At 45.8% G+C, this 21,998-nt stretch overlaps 2 protein-coding genes across 2 annotated transcripts in view; one reads left to right on the top strand and one right to left on the bottom strand.

Moving 5' to 3' along the window:
• PTPN11 (protein tyrosine phosphatase non-receptor type 11) overlaps positions 1-5,891 on the bottom strand; it is a 33,433-nt gene extending 27,542 nt beyond the window's left edge. Inside the window, exon 1 of the mRNA XM_081203080.1 lies at positions 5,740-5,891. Coding sequence (XP_081059206.1) covers positions 5,740-5,753 — 14 coding nt within the window. The 5' untranslated portion in view covers positions 5,754-5,891. The remainder of the gene's footprint in view (positions 1-5,739) is intronic.
• A 4,164-nt stretch (positions 5,892-10,055) lies between these two features.
• RPL6 (ribosomal protein L6) lies at positions 10,056-20,227 on the top strand. The gene is made up of 6 exons (XM_081203243.1): positions 10,056-10,232; positions 10,992-11,090; positions 15,928-16,071; positions 16,584-16,632; positions 18,005-18,189; positions 20,024-20,227. The coding sequence occupies exons 1-6, from the start codon at positions 10,083-10,085 to the stop codon at positions 20,174-20,176; spliced, it is 780 nt and encodes a 259-aa protein (XP_081059369.1). The 5' UTR covers positions 10,056-10,082; the 3' UTR covers positions 20,177-20,227.
• The last annotated feature ends 1,771 nt before the right edge of the window (positions 20,228-21,998 follow it).

The following is a 21,998-nucleotide window of genomic DNA, read 5'->3' as shown; positions in this document are numbered from 1 at the left end:
TCCCTTCTCTCTCTCTCTCTCTCTAAGTTATAAGGCTTTCATTTGTGGGAGAAGCCCCATGAAAAGGATTTGCATTGCCAACCGAGACTTCAAACAGAGTAAGACAAACCAACAAGGAAGTTACAACCTCATGCTTCACAAATGCAGCCGCGAAAGTTGATGGGGAATCCACTCCTGCCTTTAGAAAGTTCAGCTCCAAAGGATTCCTCTGAAGCGTTGAGCTGGCAGACTTCGCAAAGACTCAACGCCATCCCAGCCTGGGAATACCTTGCAAGTGCCCTCCATATATCCTCTTGGTCTTAGCCACCCACAACCATCCTTTCCCGTGACTAATATAGCACCTTGCCAGCGAAGGCCTCCATGCAAACAGCACCTTTCACCCAGCGTTTGCCGCCTATGCTGTCAGTGCTGTCTGACTTATTTTTAGAAATACGGCTAACTTGAGCCAACATTTTGGCTTAGGCTACACTTCCCACCCTGGGGCAAAGACTCAAGATTCCTGAAAAGCCTAATGAGTTATTCTCATTGGTAATTAAGATATTTATATACTGCCACCATTGTGCAGTGCTTAGAGCAGGCTTTCTCAACCTCAGCCCTCCAGATGTTTTGAGACTATAGTTCCCATCATCCCTGACCACTGGTCCTGCTAGCTAGGGATCATTTGTAGGCCAAAAACATCTGGAGGGATGAGGTTGAGGAAGCCTAGTTTAGAGTAACAGAATAAAGTGCCAGGTCCCTGCCCTGATGAACTTGCAATCTAGATTTAGACTTTGGGGATGGGGAAGGCCAGCAAGAACCCTGTTTAAAAAAAAAATACTACCAAGAAATTCATGCAAATCGAATCGCACAGGGGACTCTACACTAGCTATGTGTGCTCCCCGATTCTTCTCTCTTCCTTTCTACCCCACTTGTCTTGGGCTTCCACCAGTTCAGTGGAATTGCTTCAGATTTAAAACCAAACCACGGTTTCTCTGATTTTTGAACCAGCACCATCGGGGCGCGCGGGGGGTGGTTGGGAATGACTTGTAAGTGTATGCCAAACCAGGATCTGAAGCCACAGCCCCTGAAGTTGGCTTGCAGTCCTTTGGGCCAAGGTGTGGTTTAGCATTAATCTAAATTGTCAATCTATGGTTTGAAGTGTTGGCTGATATTTGGAATAGGATCCAGGGATCTTTGACAGTGGGTCTTGGACTTTTCATGATGAAAAGAAATGAATGATTCTGAGACACCGTGACTTGAAGCAAATAACAGAAAGCAGAGAAGACAGATGTTAGCATGGATTGAATGATTTAAACACGCCTCTTTTTTATGTAACTGGCAGATGTAAAATCGGAAGTTTTGTTTTTGTATCTTTCTCAAATGTTTATTTTTCTTTTGGCTTTTAAAGCTTATTTTCTTTCTCTTTCCTCTCTTCTTATTATCCATTTCCTTCTTTATTTTCTTCTTTCTTTAGAGTCCTATGTCTGTGGCCTTTATTAAGGTTCTAATTAGTATACTCATGGGAGGGGGCAGATAGCTGATGGAGGGCCCTGGATGAGAGACAGGAAAATGACGGCCTCCCAGGGTGAGAGGCTGGGAGGAGAAAGGAAAGAGTTCAGGTAAGAACTTCTGTGGGTGGTAAGGGCTAAGAATTTGTTTTAAGAGAGGACTTTTTGTATTTTTTGTACCTGCTATTTTACTGTTTTATTGGGGGAGATAATAAAAACCTCATTAAAAAAAGGATCCAGGGATCCTCATGGAACGAAGAGCGAAACTATTCAAGCCACGTGGACCACAAACCATAGCTTAGAATCAATCATTGTTATTTGTTTGTTTGTTAATTTATTTATAGCATTTCTATCCCACCCTTTACAGGATGCAGGTGGCGCTGTGGGTTAAACCACAGAGCCTAGGACTTGCTGAACAGAAGGTCGGCGGTTTGAATCCCCGCGATGGGGTGAGCTCCCGTTGCTCAGTCCTTGCTCCTGCCAACCTAGCAGTTCAAAAGCACGTCAAAGTGCAAGTAGATAAATAGGTACCACTCCGGTGGGAAGGTAAACGGCATTTCCGTGCGCTGCTCTGGTTCGCCAGAAGCGGCTTAGTCATGCTGGCCACATGACCTGGAAGCTGTACGGCGGCTCCCTCGGCCAATAAAGGGAGATGAGCGCCGCAACCCCAGAGTCGGGCATGACTGGACCTAATGATCAGGGGTCTCCTTTACCTTTTTATCCCACCCTTTAGGCAGAAACGTTCTCAGGGCGGCTTTCAAAAATCAAGTGTAAACCATGGGTAGAACAAACTCCGGTTGGAAATTACCGGTAATCCGAACTGGTCAAAACCACATTTCATAAAACCTCACCAGACGTTCCTTGATGACAAAAAGGAACCAGCAACAGCAGGCAAGCTTCAGCTTGCCCATCACAACCAATCTATCAATGCTCAGCATCAGTCTTTGCCAACCTAGACTACAACTCCCACCAGGCTGACGGGAGGGCACCAAGTTGGCAAAGGCTTCTCTATATGAACCACTGAACATGCACCTCGGAAATTCCCCCTCATCCTCTTCTGATAGACAAATGTTCTTCAGCAGGCAAGTTGATGCAAAATGGGGCTCCACTGCAGGTGGAACATGACCACTCAAGACTAAGTGAGTCTTTGGCTTCTTCAGGAAGGGAGGAGGCTTGAGCTGTGAGGGGCAGGGGGCAGCTTGAAAATCACTTCTCACCATTCCCCACACTGCCCATTCTTTTACAATACCTCTTTTCCTCTGACCTTCTACCACCCACCATCACAGCCCACCAGCAACATTTTTTCCATTTCACAGATTATGAAATGCAAGCTAACAGCACCTGGCAAAATCTTAATGGCTGCCACAGAATTTTGTGGGGGTTTGGCTGTGGGATTTAAAGGAGCCATTTTGAAAACCTGAAGCAGAGACCATAAAAAGCCCCAGACTCAACCCATCTAATGGAACCCAGAGGAAGAATGGGAGTTCCGGCAGTCACTGGCCGAGGTGGCTGCTCTATTTGTAACTTTTGTCCCGAGGCTATCTGGGGCTCCAGGTATATTTGGCTCAAAGTGGGAAGCGGCATTTTGTCAATGGCCAAAAATAGAAGGATTTGGGGGTGTATCAAGTCAGCCGTAGGCCAAGAAGTTATGCCAAGTGGTTCCGGAAATGTGATCGGAACAACAGCACTCAGACGTCAGACACTCATTTAAGGCTGATATACCACCCTGATTCTAGGGTCTGAGGCGGGCTATGCCATTTTACAAATACAGAGAAGAAGAAAATGGTGGCGGGCCTGCAGGAAGCATTTTTTTGAAATTATTTGCTAATGTAATCCAATGTATGGCAGGTTATACCTCACCTATAATGGGGAATATAAGGAAATATAAAGGGCTCTTATCAACAAAACAAAATCAGGAATTAAAAATGAATATGCTTGGCAATGCCGGAGTAGAATTGGTATTTAAAAAGAACTGAGATAGCATCCAATCAAAAAATGTGACCAGGAGGGTATGGAATACAAAACTGACAAATTTTAGTATTGGGAGGTGTTTGAAACGAGCCAGACATCAGGCACATTTTGCACCTGGCTTTCAACCACTTGCGACCAAAATGCCTGGGCACTGTTCTCATTTGCCCATAAGACTTTAATGGCAGCCCTGAAAGATCAGACCAAAGCTGTTTCTGGTCCATCAACCTACTTCTCAGAGTTGGCAGAAAGATGACCACAAGACAAGGCAGGGCATAAGCACTCTCTGTTGTCCCCCAACAACTGACATTCAGGACAGACTGCCTCTGAACCTGGAGATTTCACACAGCCATCACTAAAATAATGTGTGGAGAAAGTGTTTATCCAGCTCTCATAACATGAGAACTTAGGGCTGTCCAATGAGGTCAAAAGTACCGTAGGTGCTTCTTCATACATCACATAGTCAAAACTATGAAATTCATTACAAGATGTAGTGATGGCTACCAACTTGTATGGCTTTAAAAAGGGTACCTCGGGTTAAGTACTTAATTCGTTCCGGAGGTCTGTTCTTAACCTGAAACTGTTCTTAACCTGAAGCACCACTTTAGCTAATGGGGCCTCCTGCTGCCGCCCGAGCCTGATTTCTGTTCTTATCCTGAAGCAAAGTTCTTAACCTGAAGCACTATTTCTGGGTTAGTGGAGTGTGTAACCTGAAGCGTATGTAACCTGAAGCGTATGTAACCCGAGGTACCACTGTATAGACAAATTCTTAGAGAATAAGGATATCAAAGAACAGTCATATTAGCTATGTTCTAATTCCACTGTAGGAGGCAGAATGCCTCTGAACACTAGTTGCTGAGAATCACAAGCTGGGAGGATGCTGTTGCACTCAGGCTGTCCAGAAACATCTGGCTGGCCACTGCAAGAACAGGATATCTTTGTTACAGTAGGCAACATTCCAGCAATACAAAAGTCTGAGTTTTCAACACTCCAATAACAGGCAAGCGAGGGGCACTATGACAGTTCAATGACACATTCCAAATTCTTCAAGGCATCTGGCTGCCCATTATGAGTAGGATGCTAGACTAGGTGAGCTTTTGCAGGGTTCTTCTTCGGTTCTTAATTTGCCTAAAATCCCCTTCTACAGCTAGTGGTCACCACCCCACCTGGCAGTGGGAAATTTTATTAAGACATTTCCACCCTACCTTTTAGGGCTTCTGGGAAATATTTAAAATACCGAAAACACCCAGCACAACAATACAGCAAGAAACAGATTCATAGTTTAAAATTCCACAAATTAGTAATGCATTGCACGAAGAAGGATCAAAAACAAAACAGCCAACCACATTACCAAAACAAGAGAGCAAAGAACAGCCATAGACATTTAAAGTTGATAGCCACATCTTGCAGTGAGGAGCTTTTTTGTGAAGAGGCAGGGCAGATCTGCACCATGCCTTTAAAGCACATCCAACACACATTTAAAACACATGACTTTCCCCAAAGAATCATGGGAACTGTAGTTTGCTAAGAGGGAAACTTTTGGTGTATGGTGTAGTAGAGACAGGTGAAGTGATAAGAGCACACTGAATTATGCAAAAGATGAGAGAGGATGTAGATTCCCAAAGCCACCTTTCCTTGGAACATGGGTTGCTTGGCTGCCCGTGAACCTTTAAGCCTTGTAAAGCCCCTGGCTTATATGTTCTGGGAACATCGGTGTTCCTGGCCTCCAAAGTCCCCTCCCTCCCCTACACACAGTCCAGCACAGTCCCCACAAATCTCTGCAGCTGACTCGGCCAAGGGATCTTGCTGCCGACCCACATCCAGCACACATTCAAAGCAAGCACACCATGACTTCCCCCGCCCCCAGAAGGAATCCTGGGAGCTGCAAGTCCAAACACACAGAGAGAGCTACAATTCCCAGCACCCTGGGCAACCTACAGATCCCAGGACTCTCTCATGGGCTTTAAATGTGCCGTTGCATGTGCTTTTAAATGCATGGCGTGGAGAGGCAGAGTACGAGCTCGCTCTCTTCGCCACGCTTGACCTGGGTGCTGTCTTCATTGCCGGGGGAAGGAGCCCCTCTGCTTCTCCGCCCCCCCGCCCCCGTATAGCCTGTCCTGCGGCAAAGGAAAGGCCGCCCCCCACCTCACCCCACCCCACTAAGGACCTGAGGGATTGGGGCTACCCCCACCTGTCCCCATGGCAACAGCAGTGGGGAGGGGCCAAGCCCCCTTCCCCCACAGGAAGAGCGGAGGGGCGGGGCCTGCCGTTCTTCCCCGCTCACCTCCTCGAGGTCATCTTTCCGTCTCCGGCTTTCTCACATGGGGCCCCTTCGCCTCACGGGGAGCCCGGCCCGGGAGGTGGGGAGCAGAAACCAACCCGGGCCCGGCCGCATTCAGGGCCTGGGAGGGAGAGCCACACAGAGCAAAGCGTCGCAGCCACTAGCGCGTCACACGCCCGCGACGCGGCGGCGGCGGGGCCCGCCCACAGGGGAGGAAAAGGGACGCCTCCTAGAATGACCATAGAGACAGCCGAGGGTAGAGAGGCACGCAGCGCCTCGAATTCTGGTATTCATTGGGAAGCAGCCGCTCTTGGCGGAAAGCTCTAGACAGCAGCATTTCTATGGTTGGCACCCTTTCCATACTTGCATGTTTTTTTTCTCCTAGTTTGCAAATCTGGGTGGTTCGGTTACCAGCGCCTGCTGTGAATGATTTCCAGGCTTTATTTGCATGCGTGAAAGCTGTAGCAGAATTGCTGCAGCCCGTGCTTTTTGCAATTTGGCTTCACTGCTTGAACTTGTCCTTACACCTATATATGACTCTAGATTCAGGTTGGTAGCCGTGTTGGTCTGACGCAGTCGAAATAAATAAAAAAACTAAAAAACCGTCCAGTAGCAACTTAGAGGCCAACTAAGTTTGTTCTGGGTATAAGCTTTCATGTGCATGTGTATCTGAAGAAGTGTGCATGCGCACGAAAGCTTATACTGTACTTTACCCAGAACAAACTTAGTCTCTAAGGTGCTACTGGACAATTTTTTAGTTTTTTTATTTATTTTGACTATATCTGACTAACTTCCTAACTTCATATATCTGATAAAATCTACTCTCGATCATGAATACTCAGGCCAATAATAAGTGTATGAGTCTTTAATGTACTATTTTACAATGTAGGATATGACTATAGTATAAAATGTGTTTTAATAAGTTAGATTTATTATATATATTCCATAATTTACAAAAATAATATTCATCCATATATCTTCCAGTAATGAACAAAACACAGCCAGCTTTCAACATTCAGAGAACTGCCAATTTTATTACATTTACTCCCCACCTTTCTTCCATCACAAAACCCAAAGCAGTGGTTCTCAAGCCGTCAACTATCCAAAGCACCAACCAAAAGCTCTCATACCACACTCAGACCAAAAAAATTGTTATTTATATTGCGTTATGATAAAAGAAGGAAACATATCATAAAGCATGTTTTATGACAGATGGCTCCTTTTGTAATATTTTGTAATGCTGAATAGGAAAACAGCAAAGACTCTTGTGGAACCCTGAAAACAACCAAGCGTATAAGGCAGGTGTGTCTGAAGTCTTGTTTCGGGGGCCTAATCTAGTCCGCCGGTGGGTTTAATCCAGCCCCTGTGACAGTTTATTTCCTGGGGTATAATCCTAAAAATACCTCAACAACTTGAACCCTAAAAAAAGATTAACAACTTTGGTCGGCCCTCACGGCCCTTCACTTCATTAAATCTGGTCCTCTTTGAAAAAAGTTTGGACACCACTGGTGGTTTTCATGAACTGCCCGTAGTTCCCTGTGACCTGTGGGAGATTTTCTGCCGCAAGTTCCAAAGATCTCAGAAACACGTTCTGCAGTAACTCAGAGCGGGGCTTTAATGTGGCTGTCCCTGTTCTTTGAAAGAGCATCCCTCTTGAGATCGAAAGGCACCCATTATCTACACTTTCCAGAAACTATTGAAGTTTTTTTTTGTTCCAACAGGCTTTGTCAGCTGGATAAATGGGTCTTTACCACTACAGTGGTACTTTGGGTTAAGTACTTAATTCTTTCCGGAGGTCCATACTTAACCTGAAACTGTTCTTAACCTGAAGCACCACTTCAGCGAATGGGGCCTCCAGCTGCCGCCGCTGCCCCGCCGGAACACGATATCTGTTCTCATCCTGAAGCAAAGTTCTTAACCCGAGGTAATATTTTTGGGTTAGCGGAGTCCGTAACCTGAAGCGTCTGTAACCTGAAGCGAATGTAACCCGAGGTACCACTGTAGTGTCCACTTGTTTGGATTTTAGTCTGGTTTTAAATGCATTTGCTGTATGTATGTTTTAAACTGGTTTTATGTGTAAATTTATCTTATGTGCAAATCGTCTAGAGACGGTGGTTTAGAAGGCAAGTAATAAATTAATTGTAATAATGAAGATGTCGATCCAGTGTACAGCAACCGGGGGAAAGGCAAATTCCTTGCTACGGATCATCAGGCAAGGAATTGATATCATGCCTATCTATGCTCCTTTCGGAATAGCAGCTACGACCACAAAGTTAGTTGGCATCCGGCTGTCTCGGGAGACAATAGTGGAGTGAGCCTTTGGGGCTGAAGTCAAACTGTGGGAAGCTTACAGCACAGTAAACTACATCCCCCAGAATGCCTTGGGTCGCGCGCGGTGACGTCACGCCCGCTTTCTCTTTACCGCCGAGGTCCCGGATATTGCCTCTTTTTCCCTTCTCCGAAGGTAAGTATGGCGTCGTGGTGGCTTTTCGCTCCTCAGGCCCGCCGTTATAATCCGCTGCCATCCGCCTTAAAGAGGCACCGAGCGAGGTGCGGGTAGGAGTAGACTCCTCGGCGGACGTGCGGCGGGCGCTACGGGGCTGTTTTTCTGGTCGGCGGGGTGGGATTCCCCGGCAGGCGCCGCAGGAGTTTTAGGCCGCCGCGGATTCACTCGCTTGGCAGGCCGGTTGCTTTCAGGGGGCTGCCGTATTGCACCGAAGAGGCGCGCGGCTCGGAGGAGGAACATGTGTTGTCACTGTTCTTGGGTGTCTTGCGACGGGGGGTGGGGGGGGGAGCATCTCGGACCCAACATGTCGCTTGAAAGGTTTTTTAACGGGAGGAGCTGTCGGCTTCTTAGCCGCACGTTCTTGAGTCCTTCCACGATCTTGCAAATGGTTCTCGCCCTCTGGGGTTGGTCGTGGCTACGTGGGAAACCTTTAACGCGTGTCTCAGGTGTTTCTCCAGGGTCGCGCTCGGCCCATCCTAATACTGTCTTTTCTGGGCCACGATTTCACCAGCCTCGGATGTGTGGCATGTTTTGTGGGTGGCCCTATATTGGTGCATTGGGTTGGGTCTTTGAGCATGAGAAAAGGGTCTGTGTTCAAGTTCGACCTGGGAATGTCTCTGTAGACCAGTTGGCCAGGAGTTCTTTGTGACTTTTGCCACCTCCTTAAAGCTTCTTTTTAATAGTCAGCTGACTTCTTATTTATGAAAAGCAGGAAAGTGTCTATAGGATGCCAGTCGTGAAGTGGGCATTTTGTCTAAATATAATATTTTTAAACCTTTTGGACCAGTGGGGAAGAGTGTTGCTTGCGGGTTTTCCCATCCAGCAGGTTATTCTTCTGTTCTTATAATTCATTGAGGAGAAGGCTATCAATGGTTACTAGCCATGATGGCTATACTCTCAGGTGTTGGAGCACAGTTGGAGCAGCAATGTTCCTAAGGCAGGAGGGGAGAGGGCTCTTGTGTTTTGGTCCTGCTTGCAGGCTTCCCACAGCAATGTGGTCGGCCACTTTGAGAACAGGATGGTTCCAGCATGCTCTGTTTATATTCTTTAAACAAGCCTGAAGTCTTCCCTCTCCTCTTCTAGAAGACTAGAGCTGTAAGCTTGCTTGGGAAACCTAAGCTTGCTCGGGAAAGCTATCATCAATTACTTTGGTGGTGGTATAAATAAATTTGCATTGGATCTGACTGTGTCTAGCATAGACATCAGCTCAGGGGGTAAGCTTCATGTACGTAAGCTAACTGAAGTACATAATTAAAAGACCAAAGGGGGACTCTGCAACATATCTAGTGTAGCATAGACATCAGTGGTTCCATGGCCACCATATATTTAATGCACATGGCTTCCCCAAAAGAATTCTGGGAACTAGAGTTTACTCCACACAGAGCAAAATTCCCAGCACCCTTAACCAACTACATTTCCCCGGGGGAATTTGTGTGCTTTAAGTGTGTGGTTGTGTACACAGCCAATATTGCAACATAAGTTTTTGTGGACTACAGTCTGCTTCATAGTGGATAATTGCCACCACATACATGTGTGTGTGTGTCAGAATATATCTGAAAGTTATGATAACACTAATGGAAGAGGCCTGTTATCATTAAAGAATGTGGTCTTTGTTTTATTTCCATGCTACTGCTGTAGCTCGTTTTTGATATTTCAGAACTATTCTTTATCCCAATGAAGCAATGCTGTATTGATTGTAACTGTTGTGCAATGTTGAGGGCTAGAAACTTTTTTAAAATAAGAAAAAAACCTTAAATGTCTTTTTCCATTGTGCGATGCACTTTTCCTTTTTCTTGCTTATGTTCTGCAATTTGCGAATGTTGATTTCTCTGCTTTCTAGATGGCGGGCGAGAAGAAAGCAAAGAGGGTTCGGAAGGTTCATGCCAGCCGCAACCCAGTGCTGGCCCGGGGAATCGGGAGGTATTCCCGGTCTGCCATGTATGCTCGGAAGGCCATGTACAAGCGCAAGCACAAAGCTCCAGAAACTAAGGTAGGGGGAACTAGCAATCTTTCAGAGCTCATAGTAGGTAGAGCTGCATAACTTACAAGCTGCCATTTAACATACAGGACATTTGCTGGCATGCAGCTTGATGAAGGCTTTTTAAAAGGGCTAGATAGATTTCGTTTTTGCCCTGTTGTTCAGTGGAAAAGGAGAAGGAATGAGGAATAAACCCAGCTCGGACAATGGCTCTTATAAGTGATCTTCCTGGCGTGGGGAGAGGAACAAGACCTCTGCAGCGTTCTCTTTTTTGACCAATCGTTGGGGCCCTTACTGTGATGTACATCCTGGGAGGCAGGGTGCACATCCTCCCAGTCGCTCTGGGTCTGATGGCAGATGCCAGAGTTTGCTTTCCTTTAATTCTGCAATTCCTGGCCAACTGATGAGGCTGAATGTTCTTCCACCTGTGAAGGGAGGAAGAGAGCTTGTAGTTGCACCTCCTGTGGCTGTTGAATGACGTCAGGTTAATCTCCCTGTAATAATAAATTCATATCTTAACAGCTGTTGGCCATGTTGGTGACATTGAACCTCCATATTTAAAGGCAATGTACCTCTGAACATCAGGTGCCTGGAACAAGCAAGAGGGGAGGGCTCTGGACTGGGCTCAGCTTTTGTGGACTTATCAGAGGCATCTGGCTGAATCTCAGCCTGGTTCTAAGTATGAGGCAGCAGAGCTTCTCTTCTGCACTGTATTGAAAGCTAGTTTGCAAATATATTTCTCAAGTGGTTTGTGTTTTGTTTTGTCTTCAGATAGAAAAGAAGAAAAGAGAGAAAGAGCCAGCTACTATCACGAAGCCTGTTGGAGGTGATAAGAATGGAGGCAACAGGGTGGTCAAACTTCGCAAAATGGTAAGAACTTGTCTGTAAGCTGGTGCACTGTAGCGGTTAAGGCTTTCAAGTTTGAACGTGCCATGTCTGGTCTCAAATTACAGTATTTTTCACTCCATAGGACGCACATTCCTCCCCCCCCCAAAAAAAAAGTAAGGGGAAATGTCTGTGCGTCTTATGGAGCGAAGCCAGCAAGAGCTGCTGCTGCTGACACTCTCTGTGCAGCTCTTCCGGCTCATTGTAAAGCCAGCAACAGCCGCCGCTGCTGAGCTGAGCCGGGGAGGAGGGAGGGAAGGGGATTCCGTCTGTTCCTCCCTCCTCCTCCGTGGCTCCCTTTGAAGCAGCAAAGTGGGAGGGGAGCAGCTTACACTCGTGTAAGCAGCTCCTCTCCCACTTTCCTGCTTCAAAGTGGAGGGAATCTGCTGCAGTTGCAAGCAGAGGATCCATGGCTCCGCTTCCTTCCCTCCTCTGTAGCTTGCTTTGAAGCAGGGGTGCAGGGGGAAAAGAGGGCAGAAAATAGATGCTGGGCAGGAAGACACAACCACACTTTGACCACTGGAAAGTCCACCTCAGCCTCCCCAGATTTCCACTGAGACGGCCAGGCTAATCTCAATGGCCATAAGAGCTGGAAACTTGCATGGGCTGTTTATTTAAAGACGAAAACATGCATACACGTGAAAGAAATCCTCCCAGGTTCCTGGACACAACCCACGCTTGATATTCACACAGGTTACATGGATGGCATTGGCAACTGGAGGAGCAGCATGGTGAAAGAGCAAGTCCTGGTTTCAAGCTTAAGATCAGCTCTGATCAGCTCTTTCATGGTGGCCTCAAACAATCCTTTGGCTGCAAGGGGAATCCCTCCCTCCCTTAATTCAGGATGCTACAGTCTACAGATGCTGTGGCTGCCTGCCCTTTTTCCTGAGCTGTAAAAGCACCTTCAAGAGGGTGATGGGAGGTGACACAGTCATCTTCCAGATGTGGAAAGAACCCCCCCCCCTTGACACTAAACATGACAGCAAGCCTCACACTCAGATCTGAAGCATAAATGGGAACCTAGGAAGCTGCCTTATAAGGAGTTGGACCCACTACTCCATCTAGCTTAGTAATGTCAACACTAACTGGCAGCAGTTTGCCAGAGTTTCAGGCCTGGAGAAGCCGGGGATTGAACGTGTGGTGTTCTGCATGCAAAGCCACTGAGGTTATAGCTGTTCTCTTTTAAAAAAACCTAAGACTGTAGTCCTCATGGTTCTGAAGAAAGGGCTAATTTAAACAGGAACAGAGGGACCTTCCCTGTACCATGTCAGGACCCCTGAGCCCATTTAGCTCAGTTTTGTCTTCACTGATGGGCAGAGGCCCACCAGGGTTTTAGGAGACACACCCTCAGCCCTACCCGGAGAAGCTTTCAAGGACTGAACTTGGGATCTTCTCCATGCTCTCCCCATTGAGCTATGATGGCTCCCTCCCTTCTCCTCTGCAGGAGGCCTGTCTCGGCTTGTCATTATAATGTATATATGTCAAGGGCTTTGAGATGCATATAAAGTCAGGCTCAGCATTATTAACTGGACTTAGATAAGCCATGGTTCCCCTTCCTACCCTCCTCTGAGGCTTGCTTTAAAGCAGCAAGAAGCTGCTTTAAATAGTTGAGTACAACATTTGCTTCAGAATATTTTTTTTCCGTGTTTTCCTCCTCTAAAAAACCAGGTGCGCCTTGTGGTCAGGTGTGCCCTATGGAGCGAAAAATACGGTGCACCTTCGCTATACACTTGCTGGCTGACCACTTTCCTTCTTCCTGTTGCCACTCCCACATACTAAATGGGGAATAAAAAGTAGGTTGCAGCAGAATTTTTTGCAGGAGGAGATGTCAAGCTACAGGTGTTTGCATGTCATCCATTAAATGCTGCAAATCCCTTATTAATAACTGAGCACAGCAAAAATTAATCAGGCTTGAAAACAGCCACTCACTTTGCGGGAGCACATTCTGCCTAGTGGGAGCTGTGTGCCGGTGAGCAGCCAGGGTACAGATACAAAAGTTGGTTCTTTCGTTCTTTTTAGGCATAACAGATGACATAATCTGTGGGTAGGCTGACTAATAAAAAAACCAAAAAATTACTTTAGGGTGTTCTCAGTGCTATAGTTCTCTTCAAATAGCTTAATTTTTCCTCTCAAAGAAATTTGGCTGCTTCAACAGTCTGTATGGCAGTACTGGGCCACGGTTAGATCAGGATCTACTGGTAAATCTCTGGAGAATCTGCAGTGGGTTGGCAAGGGCTTTAGGTTCCCAAGTACCCTACTGGACAACAAAGCCACTTTGGGGCTACTGAAGTGAAGTAAGTGAACCAGAAGTGGACTTTAGCATGGAATCATTCTGAGCTCCATCCGACCCTGTTAATGGTACAGAAAGCAAATTCTTTGGCTCAGAGTGTGCTAAGAAGCACCCTGTTTTTAAATGATTATTAATACTATTTTTTATAAAACAAGAAAGGTGAATCAAAGGGAGGAGGGATGCAGCAATGTGTATCCACACATAAACAAGCATTTTCCAGCTCACAGTGCTGCTCCAGGCAGACAGATTTAGATACACAGCAATATACTTCTGATTACAAACAAAGCCAGCTTAGCCATATTCAATAGATGCTCACTATCCAGAACTTGCTCTCTTGTGACAGGCTGCACATACAGATACAAGTGCTTCAGCAAGGTTCTCGCTCTATTACTTGCTTAACAGTTGGCAGGAGTTTGTCCAACTGATGTTATAGGATCAATCCCTCTGCAGAAGGCCCTTGGATTCCTTCGTATGTTGTCTTGTTGTTAGCTTCCACAACGATAGAATGTAGTCATGTTTCTTTATAAAGTTGATAAGGGTTTTAATCTGTTTCACTTTTTGAAGGTCTTAAATTATTGTTAATTTTTGTCTTATAATTTTATTTGCAAACTGTTTTGAAGTATTTTTTTAAACAAGCAGTGTGCAAATTTTTATGAAATAAGATACATAAATAGCATACATGCCTAAGATACTTTGGTTCTTCATCCCTTCTATGTTTCCTGTTTTCGATTTTGTTGCTCACTTCGTTTTGTACCTGTTGAAAAACAATAAAATAGTTAACAAAAAACAAATTATAGAGGTGTGCTTGAACCTTAAAGCAGTATTTAGTGCCATATTATTGAAATCTATAGCCTTTTCTCAAAAGAAAGCAATTACAGCAGGGGTAAGCAAGTGTTTTCAGCAGAGGGCCAGTCCACTGTCCCTCAGACCTTGTGGGGGGCCCGGGCTATATTTTTTTGGGGGGGTGAACTAATTCCTATGCCCCACAAATAACACAGAGATGCATTTTAAATAAAAGCACACATTCTGCTCATGTAAAAACACGCTGATTCCCGGACCGTTCGCGGGCTGGATTTAGAAGGCATTTGGGCCAGATCTGGCCCCCAGGCCTTAATTTGCCTACCAATGAATTACAGGATATGACAAAATTTGTATGTGCCAAATTTGCCTGATCTGTGCAGACTCACCAGCTGATAGCCAACTTAGTAATATTGGATCAAGTGTAATTTAAGTCCGACAGAAACCTTCTGAAATCCGACTGAAATCTCAACTAGTGAACACAGTGCATATTAAAACTTCAGTAGAATACTAGCACAGCCTCTGTTCTTTAATTCTGCTTATGTGTCTTTTGTGCCTGAAAGGGGAAGAAGAGCCTGAAATCTGCCCCCTTCCCCCGCTGTTTGCAGGAAGGAGAATAGCATAATAATAGGAACACATCTGGACTTGACTAATTAGGAATGATACAATGGCCTGCTGCTGTTGCAGTATGATTGTGCAAAATGTGTACGGATGATACAGGTGGTCTGCATAAATGTTACTTCCTGTAGCAGGTGACACTTGAATCAAAACAACTGCCTGCTTATTCTCTTGTTTAAGCCACGGGGGGTGGGGGGGCAGGAAGATTTGTCCCTCTGGGTATTGTCAGACTCTATCTGCCATTAACCCCAAACTGCATGATCAGTGAGTGTTTGCAGTCCAACGGACAGGTGGCAGGCCACACCTGTTGTAAAGTATAAGTGAGAGCTGAATGTTTTAGGTCCTTGAAGTTAGGCCATACAGTGTGGTGAATGCTCACCTAATGTTCTTCCTTTGTAATAAGATACATTCCTCCCTTGCAAATAAGCTCAAAAACAATTTGAGATTTGTGCAGACAATTATCATTAAACATTGCATGATCAATTTTCACCATTCCTGTGCAAAGTAGAAAAGGGCCCTTACCTGTGCAGGTGTCCACCTGTCTGATTTTGTGCTCTGTAGGGGTGTTGTCTGTCTTTGCTTTGATATGTTTAAAGACAGATGAATGGAAAATTCATAGGCAGCTTTCTTTAATTGCATCGGTGCTGTGATGCTTTGCTGCGCGAGAACACATTCAGATCTATAGATTTCAGCATTGGTTGCATACGTGCCAGCACCGTATGCTGGAGAGGCTGCTAGATCTTTGGGCTGTTGGGCAAACACATGGCTGGGGTTTTTCCACGTCAAGCTGATAGAGTGTGCCTCAGCTCTGGAACGTCACAAGCTATTTTCTGGAGCTCGTGTCGCTAATTGCTAATACTGTATCTACGGGAGATCAATGGATCGTCCGGAGACGACGTGGGGGCCATGATGGGCTTTGTCTCCCTGGCAGTATCCCAACAGATTTCAGCATTGGTTGCATACGTGCCAGCACCGTATGCTGGAGAGGCTGCTAGACCTTTGGACTGTTGGGCAAACACATGGCTGGGGTTTTTCCACGTCGAATGAGTGCTTGGAAGAAAGGGGGTGCTGAAGTCAAAGCTAGACTGCGAAAGCTGATAATTCCTCTCCTTTCAGCCAAGGTACTACCCAACAGAAGATGTTCCCCGCAAACTCCTGAGTCATGGCAAAAAGAATTTTGCCCTACACAAGAGGAAGCTGCGGGCTTCAATAACCCCAGGAACTGTTGTGATCCTGCTCACTGGTCGCCACCGAGGCAAGGTAAGGGGAACTCTGTGAATGACCCACAATGCTGAGCCATTATCTGCTTATCTAAAACAACCTGCAGTTCATAAACCATGGCTTCAGATTGTGGTTGTTAGCAGTAAGCGAGCCAAAGTTCAGCTATGGGCAGTTTTCAGACATAAGGTTAAACAAGAAAGGTAAAGAGACCCCTGACCATCAGGTCCAGTCGTGGCCGACTCCAGGGTTGTGGCGCTCATCTCGCTTTATTGGCCAAGGGAGCCGGCTCAGCTTCCGGGTCATGTGGCCAGCATGACTAAGCCGCTTCTGGCGAACCAGAGCAGCGCACGGAAACGCCGTTTACCTTCCCGCCTATTTATCTACTTGCACTTTGACGTGCTTTCGAACTGCTAGGTGGGCAGGAGCAGGGACCGAGCAACGGGAGCTCACCCAGTCGTGGGGATTCTGAGGTTAAACCATAGTTTAGTGTTATTTGCAGGTGATTGGTGTTCCTTCACCCTATTTACAAACCTCGTCTGTCTTGTTTCTAGCGTGTGGTCTTTCTGAAGCAGCTCGGAAGTGGTCTGTTGCTTGTAACAGGTAAGCTAATCTTACATTGACAGCTTGGTCCTATAACATTTGCTTTCCTGTAATCTCTGCTCACCTGGATTAACTATTTGATGCATTTTGTATCTTGGGACTCTTAAATAAATTTCATTTCCTTCATTAAAACAAATACAGGGGTGAAAGTAGCGGATATAGTAAGTACACCTCAAATATTACCACAATAGTAAACACATAGAGCTCTCTGACCTATTCAAAGAACTTTGCTAACTAGTTGTAAACCTTACACCAGGCATGGGGGACCTGCCACCCTGCAGATGTTGATGAACTGTGGTTTGCTGGCCATGGACCAAGCTGGCTGTGGCTGGTGGCGGTTCAGAGTCCAGCAACATCTGGAGGACCATGTCATGCAACAGCCCCTAAAGGTGAATAACTATTATCCCACATGATGTGAGAGCAGGGGTTGAGTTTGAGAAAGAGTTCCATTTGGTGACTTCGTGCCAGGGGCAAGGTTCAAACTGGGGACTTGCTATACACCAGGCCAGGACTAGCCGCCTGAGAAACAGTTTCTACACAAATGCAATTCTGGTTCTAAACACAGCATAAGGGGTCTCTAGTATAGTGTATTCTAAAATGGGGTTCCAGAATTTTTAGGGGCTTTTGAATGTTTTATGTAGTTTTATGTAGTTTTTCAATTTCATTGTTCTGCATGGGACAATGACAATAAAGATATCGTATATATCATATACACACTCGGGAACAAATTCTGTTGATCTCAGTGGAATGGCTATCCAAATAGACTTGTAGCATACTAGGTATCCCTCAAATACATTTCTTACAGTAAACAAATCATGGAATCCCACTATTGTGTGGTGAATCTTAATGGATTTTACCCCTCATACCCCTTTTTTAGCATCAGTGTGCACTGCTTTAGAAAGTACTGTGCAAAAAGCAGTAAATGTCACACCCAAACTTGACAAATGGCACTTCCAGGATTACTTTCAAGACCCAAAGAAACCACACCCCAACAATATCTTGTGCCTCTTCTGAGTTCTATTTCTGTTTCCTTTTTTACCCTGAAATCCACTCTGGAAGTTCTTGAACTAAGGTGGAGTAGCAGGTACTTAGCAATAAATGTGCATTATTATTTTTTAAAAAGTGTGTTTTCCTGTCATTCTCAGGCTGTTCTGCCAGTTTCCTGCGCTAGCTGCATTTTTCTTGAGAGTATAGAATAGCTGGATTCGCTTGTTTTGTTTTTCTTTGGGATGGGCAGTCAGTTGATTCCTTTGAGCAGAGCAGCAATGTTGTGTCCCACTTGAATGGCAGGAAAACACAATACCAGCCGGGTCTTTTCCTGGTGCCTCAAGGCCACCGTATGTCATTCACTTGTCCTGTGTCTTGCCTGCAGGTCCCCTGACCATCAACCGGGTCCCCCTGCGCAGGGCTCACCAGAAGTTCGTCATTGCCACTTCAACCAAGGTTGACATCTCCAGTGTGAAACTTCCAAAGCACCTCAGCGATCTTTACTTCAAGAAGAAGAGGCTGCGTAAACCCAAACACCAGGAGGGGGAAATATTTGACACTGAGAAAGAGGTAGGTGTGTTTTCTGGGTGAATGAGATGTGCCAAACCGTGTGTGTCTGTCTGTCTGTCTGTCTGTCTTGAGCACCCACGAGTTAGCAAATCTTGGAGAAAAAATAGATGTAGATTTGCAGGCCACCAAATCTTTGTACAGTGGTACCTCAGGTAACATACGCTTCAGGTTACAGACTCCGCTAACCCAGAAATAGTACCTCGGGTTAAGAACTTTGCTTCAGGATGAGAACAGAAATCATGCTCCGGCAGTGGGAGGCCCCATTAGCTAAAGTGGTGTCTCAGGTTAAGAACAGTTTCAGGTTAAGAACAGACCTCCGGAACGAATTAAGTACTTAACCCGAGGTACCACTCTATTAACAAGTCTCCAGCAGGACAAACAATATCCCCCAGATAGCATGTCAGAGAGGGGTTTGGCCCACCTGACAACTCAAGTAACACCTTGATTAGAACAAACTGCCAAGCTCTGCTGCTGTTCAACTTATTTGCTCTAATCACAGAATGTAAAATATCAGAAGGGGACCTGAGAGTACTTTGTATGTATCTTTGATATACCTAAGCTCATGATATTTATTGAATGAATATACCAGGCTAAAGTGGTGCTTCAGGTTAAGAACAGTTTCAGGTTAAGAACGGACCTCCGGAACGAATTAAGTACTTAACCTGAGGTACCACTGTAGTGACTCTTGGGGGACTGCTGAACAGAAGTGAGTCCAGCATTGTGCATTTGACTGTTGTGATGGTGTTAGTGTGATATATACAGTTTTCTCCAACTTTGGGCCCTTTTTCATGTTCTGGATTCCAGCTCCCAATGCCCTGGCTAGCAAAGATGGGAGATGTAGTCCAGCAAAATATGGGGACCTGGCATTAGCACAGTTGGGCTGCCTACCTCCTTCAGAAAAAGACTTGCCTTCCACAAAATAAATAGGACCGGATTTTAGGTGCAGATTTTATCCTAAGCTTGCAGTAAACAAATTACCTTCTTATGGCAGGGATCAGAAAACTTTTTCAGCAAGGGGCTGGTCCACTGTCCCTCAGACCTTGTAGAGGGGGGTGGCCTTTTTTTTTTTTTTTTTTTTTTTTTGGAGGGGTGAACGAATTCCTAAGCCCCACAAATAACCCAGAGATGTGTTTTAAATAAAAGCACACATTCTACTCATGTAAAAACACCAGGCAGGCCCCACAAATAACCCAGAGATGCATTTTAAATAAAAGGACACATTCTACTCATGTAAAAACACGCTGATTCCTGGACCGTCCGCAGGCTGGATTTAGAAGGCGATTGGGCCAGATCCGACCCCCGGGCCTTAGTTTGCCTACCCATGTTCTATGGGGATTCATTGGCTTGCAGAGCTCATGCTCGTCTTACTTATTTTTTTACAGAAAAATTAGCCTTTAATCACATAGCTTGGTTGGGAGGGAGGGCGGGCAGCCCAGCACACAAACACCGCTGCTTCCTGTTGTCCTGTGCCCAATTCTTTTTCCTAGACCACGACATACACACAGGTGTGCCGGTACAGAAAGTGAGTTTCCCACCATAGATGGGGAAATAGCAGCCTCTGCTGCTGCTTCCCACCCCCAAGGGAGCTTTTGACAAACAGAGGGGTTTCAGAAACATTTTGTGAAATGACATTGGCAAGTGTGTACAGAGGAGGTTTTGCTATTTTAAAAAGAATTAAATGTCACTGGGTGTATTGAAGTAGTTCTTTGCATCCTGGTCCACAGCAGCAGCCTAGAGGAAGTGGGAGGTGTTGTAGGCCCTGGGGAGGCTCCCTGTTAAAGCAAAGGGCACTAAAGGGTGAACAAATGATTGACGTGTTGTCCTGCTTTTTCAGAAATACGAGATAACGGAGCGACGCAAGGCGGACCAGAAGCACGTGGACTCCCAGCTCTTGCCCATCATCAAGAAGGTGCCTCAGCTGCGAGGCTATTTGCGTTCAACATTTTCGCTTTCCAATGGCGTTTATCCTCACAAATTGGTTTTCTAAATTGTCTGCAGACACCACAGTAAAGTTTGGAGAAAAAAGAACCCTACAAAATAGTTTTACTGGTCGTACTTCCTTTCTATAGAGTTTAATTCTGCTTTATCTTGACTTAAAACAGCTAACTATCCGAATACTCTTTTGCGGGGGCTGGATGGAGGAAGGTGGATGGTGTGGCATTTCTTTTTGACAGTTGATTAGCCGAGGGAGCTGTTGTTGTTTTGTTGTTTAGTCGTGTCCGACTCTTCGTGACCCCCTGGACCAGAGCACGCCAGGCACTCCTGTCTTCCACTGCCTCCCGCAGTTTGGTCAGACTCATGCTGGTAGCTTCGAGAACACTGTCCAACCTTCTCGCCCCCTTCTCCTTGTGCCATCCATCTTTCCCAACATCAGGGTCTTCTCCAGGGAGTCTTCTCTTCTCATGAGGTGGCCAAAGTATTGGAGCCTCAGCTTCAGGATCTGTCCTTCCAGTGAGCACTCAGGGCTGATTTCCTTCAGAATGGATAGGTTTGATCTTCTTGCAGTCCATGGGACTCTCAAGAGTCTCCTGCAGCACCATAATTCAAAAGCATCAATTATTCGGCAATCAGCCTTCTTTATGGTCCAGCTCTCACTTCCATACATCACTACAGGGAAAACCATGGCTTTAACTATACGGAGGAAGCGATACCAGAAGTTATATTCCTTTTCATTCTCAGTAGACCTACGCTGGGAACCAGCAGTCTCCTTACGGATGGCACACTTCCCAACTGCCCTCCTTTCATTTTGAAAGGCCTTTTTCAAGTGGGCATGGTCAGAATTCTCATACTCTCATTTCAGTAAACTGAAGGAAAGTCTGCATGGGTGATTCAATAAGGAGTGAGGGAGCTATGGCCTTTGTGGGCTGTGGGCCTACATTTCTCCAAAATTGCAGTTTGAGACCTGACCCTGAGGGTTTTAACATCACAATCACACACTGCGTCCTTTGCTATTTCTACATATATTGTATATATTGCATTTTATTCTGGGGTTTTCTTAATACCTAAACATGACGTAGCATATTTCGGGGTAGCTGTAAAGAGTGAGATAACGGCTGGCTGAAGAATCTTCCTTTGTTAATCTATTTGTTCAATAAGATTTATATGCTGCATAAAGGTAAAGGACCCCTGACCGTTAAGTCCAGCCACAAACGACTCTGGGGTTGCGGCGCTCATCTTGCTTTACTAGCCGATGGTGCCGGCATTTGTTCACAGACAGTTTTTCTGGGTCATGCGGCTGGCATGACTAAGCTGCTTCTGGCAAAACTAGAGAAACACGCGGAAACGCCGTTTACCTTCCCACCGGAGCAATACCTATTTATCTACTTTCACTTATTGGGGGTGCTTTCAAACTGTTAGGTTGGCAGGAGCTGGGACTGAGCAATGGGAGCTCACCCCATTGCGGGGTTTCGAACTGCCGACCTCCTGATTGGCAAGCTCAAGAGGCTCAGTGTTTCAGACCACAGTGCCACCCGTTTAATTGTAGAAAAAAATCTCAAAGGGGAAAGACTGATTCCATGCGATCCTGCTTAGTTTACAAGGCCAGCAGTGTCTTTGTAGCAGATTAAGACGTGAAGGAGATAAGATTTCACAGCTGAAGTGGAAATCTCTGCACTTCTGTAAACAAGGGGTCTGAAGTGTGCAGAGGGAGGGGCTGTACCTGCGAGCTATTAAAATGAGGGCCTTGACCCATTGCAGTGGGCCTAATCAGCATGTGGCTACCACTGAATACTGTCTGTTGCCTTTTCTCTTACTTCAGATCAACTCTGCCTTCATGCTTTCACCATGTTCCAGCAGTCCAGCTCTACGGT

This window comes from Podarcis bocagei, assembly GCF_964188305.1.
Source record: "Podarcis bocagei genome assembly, chromosome: 7".
Taxonomy (NCBI): domain Eukaryota; kingdom Metazoa; phylum Chordata; class Lepidosauria; order Squamata; family Lacertidae; genus Podarcis; species Podarcis bocagei.
Note: the sequence above shows the minus strand (reverse complement) of the source record. Positions and strands in the feature narration are given on the sequence as shown.

Bases quoted from the DNA above. Each gene is read 5' to 3' on its own strand.
- RPL6 (XM_081203243.1), top strand. From the start codon at position 10,083: ATGGCGGGCGAGAAGAAAGCAAAGAGGGTTCGGAAGGTTCATGCCAGC. The intron at 10,233-10,991 runs GTAGGGGGAACT...TTTTGTCTTCAG, and splicing joins ACAAAGCTCCAGAAACTAAG to ATAGAAAAGAAGAAAAGAGA. The intron at 18,190-20,023 runs GTAGGTGTGTTT...CTGCTTTTTCAG, and splicing joins TATTTGACACTGAGAAAGAG to AAATACGAGATAACGGAGCG.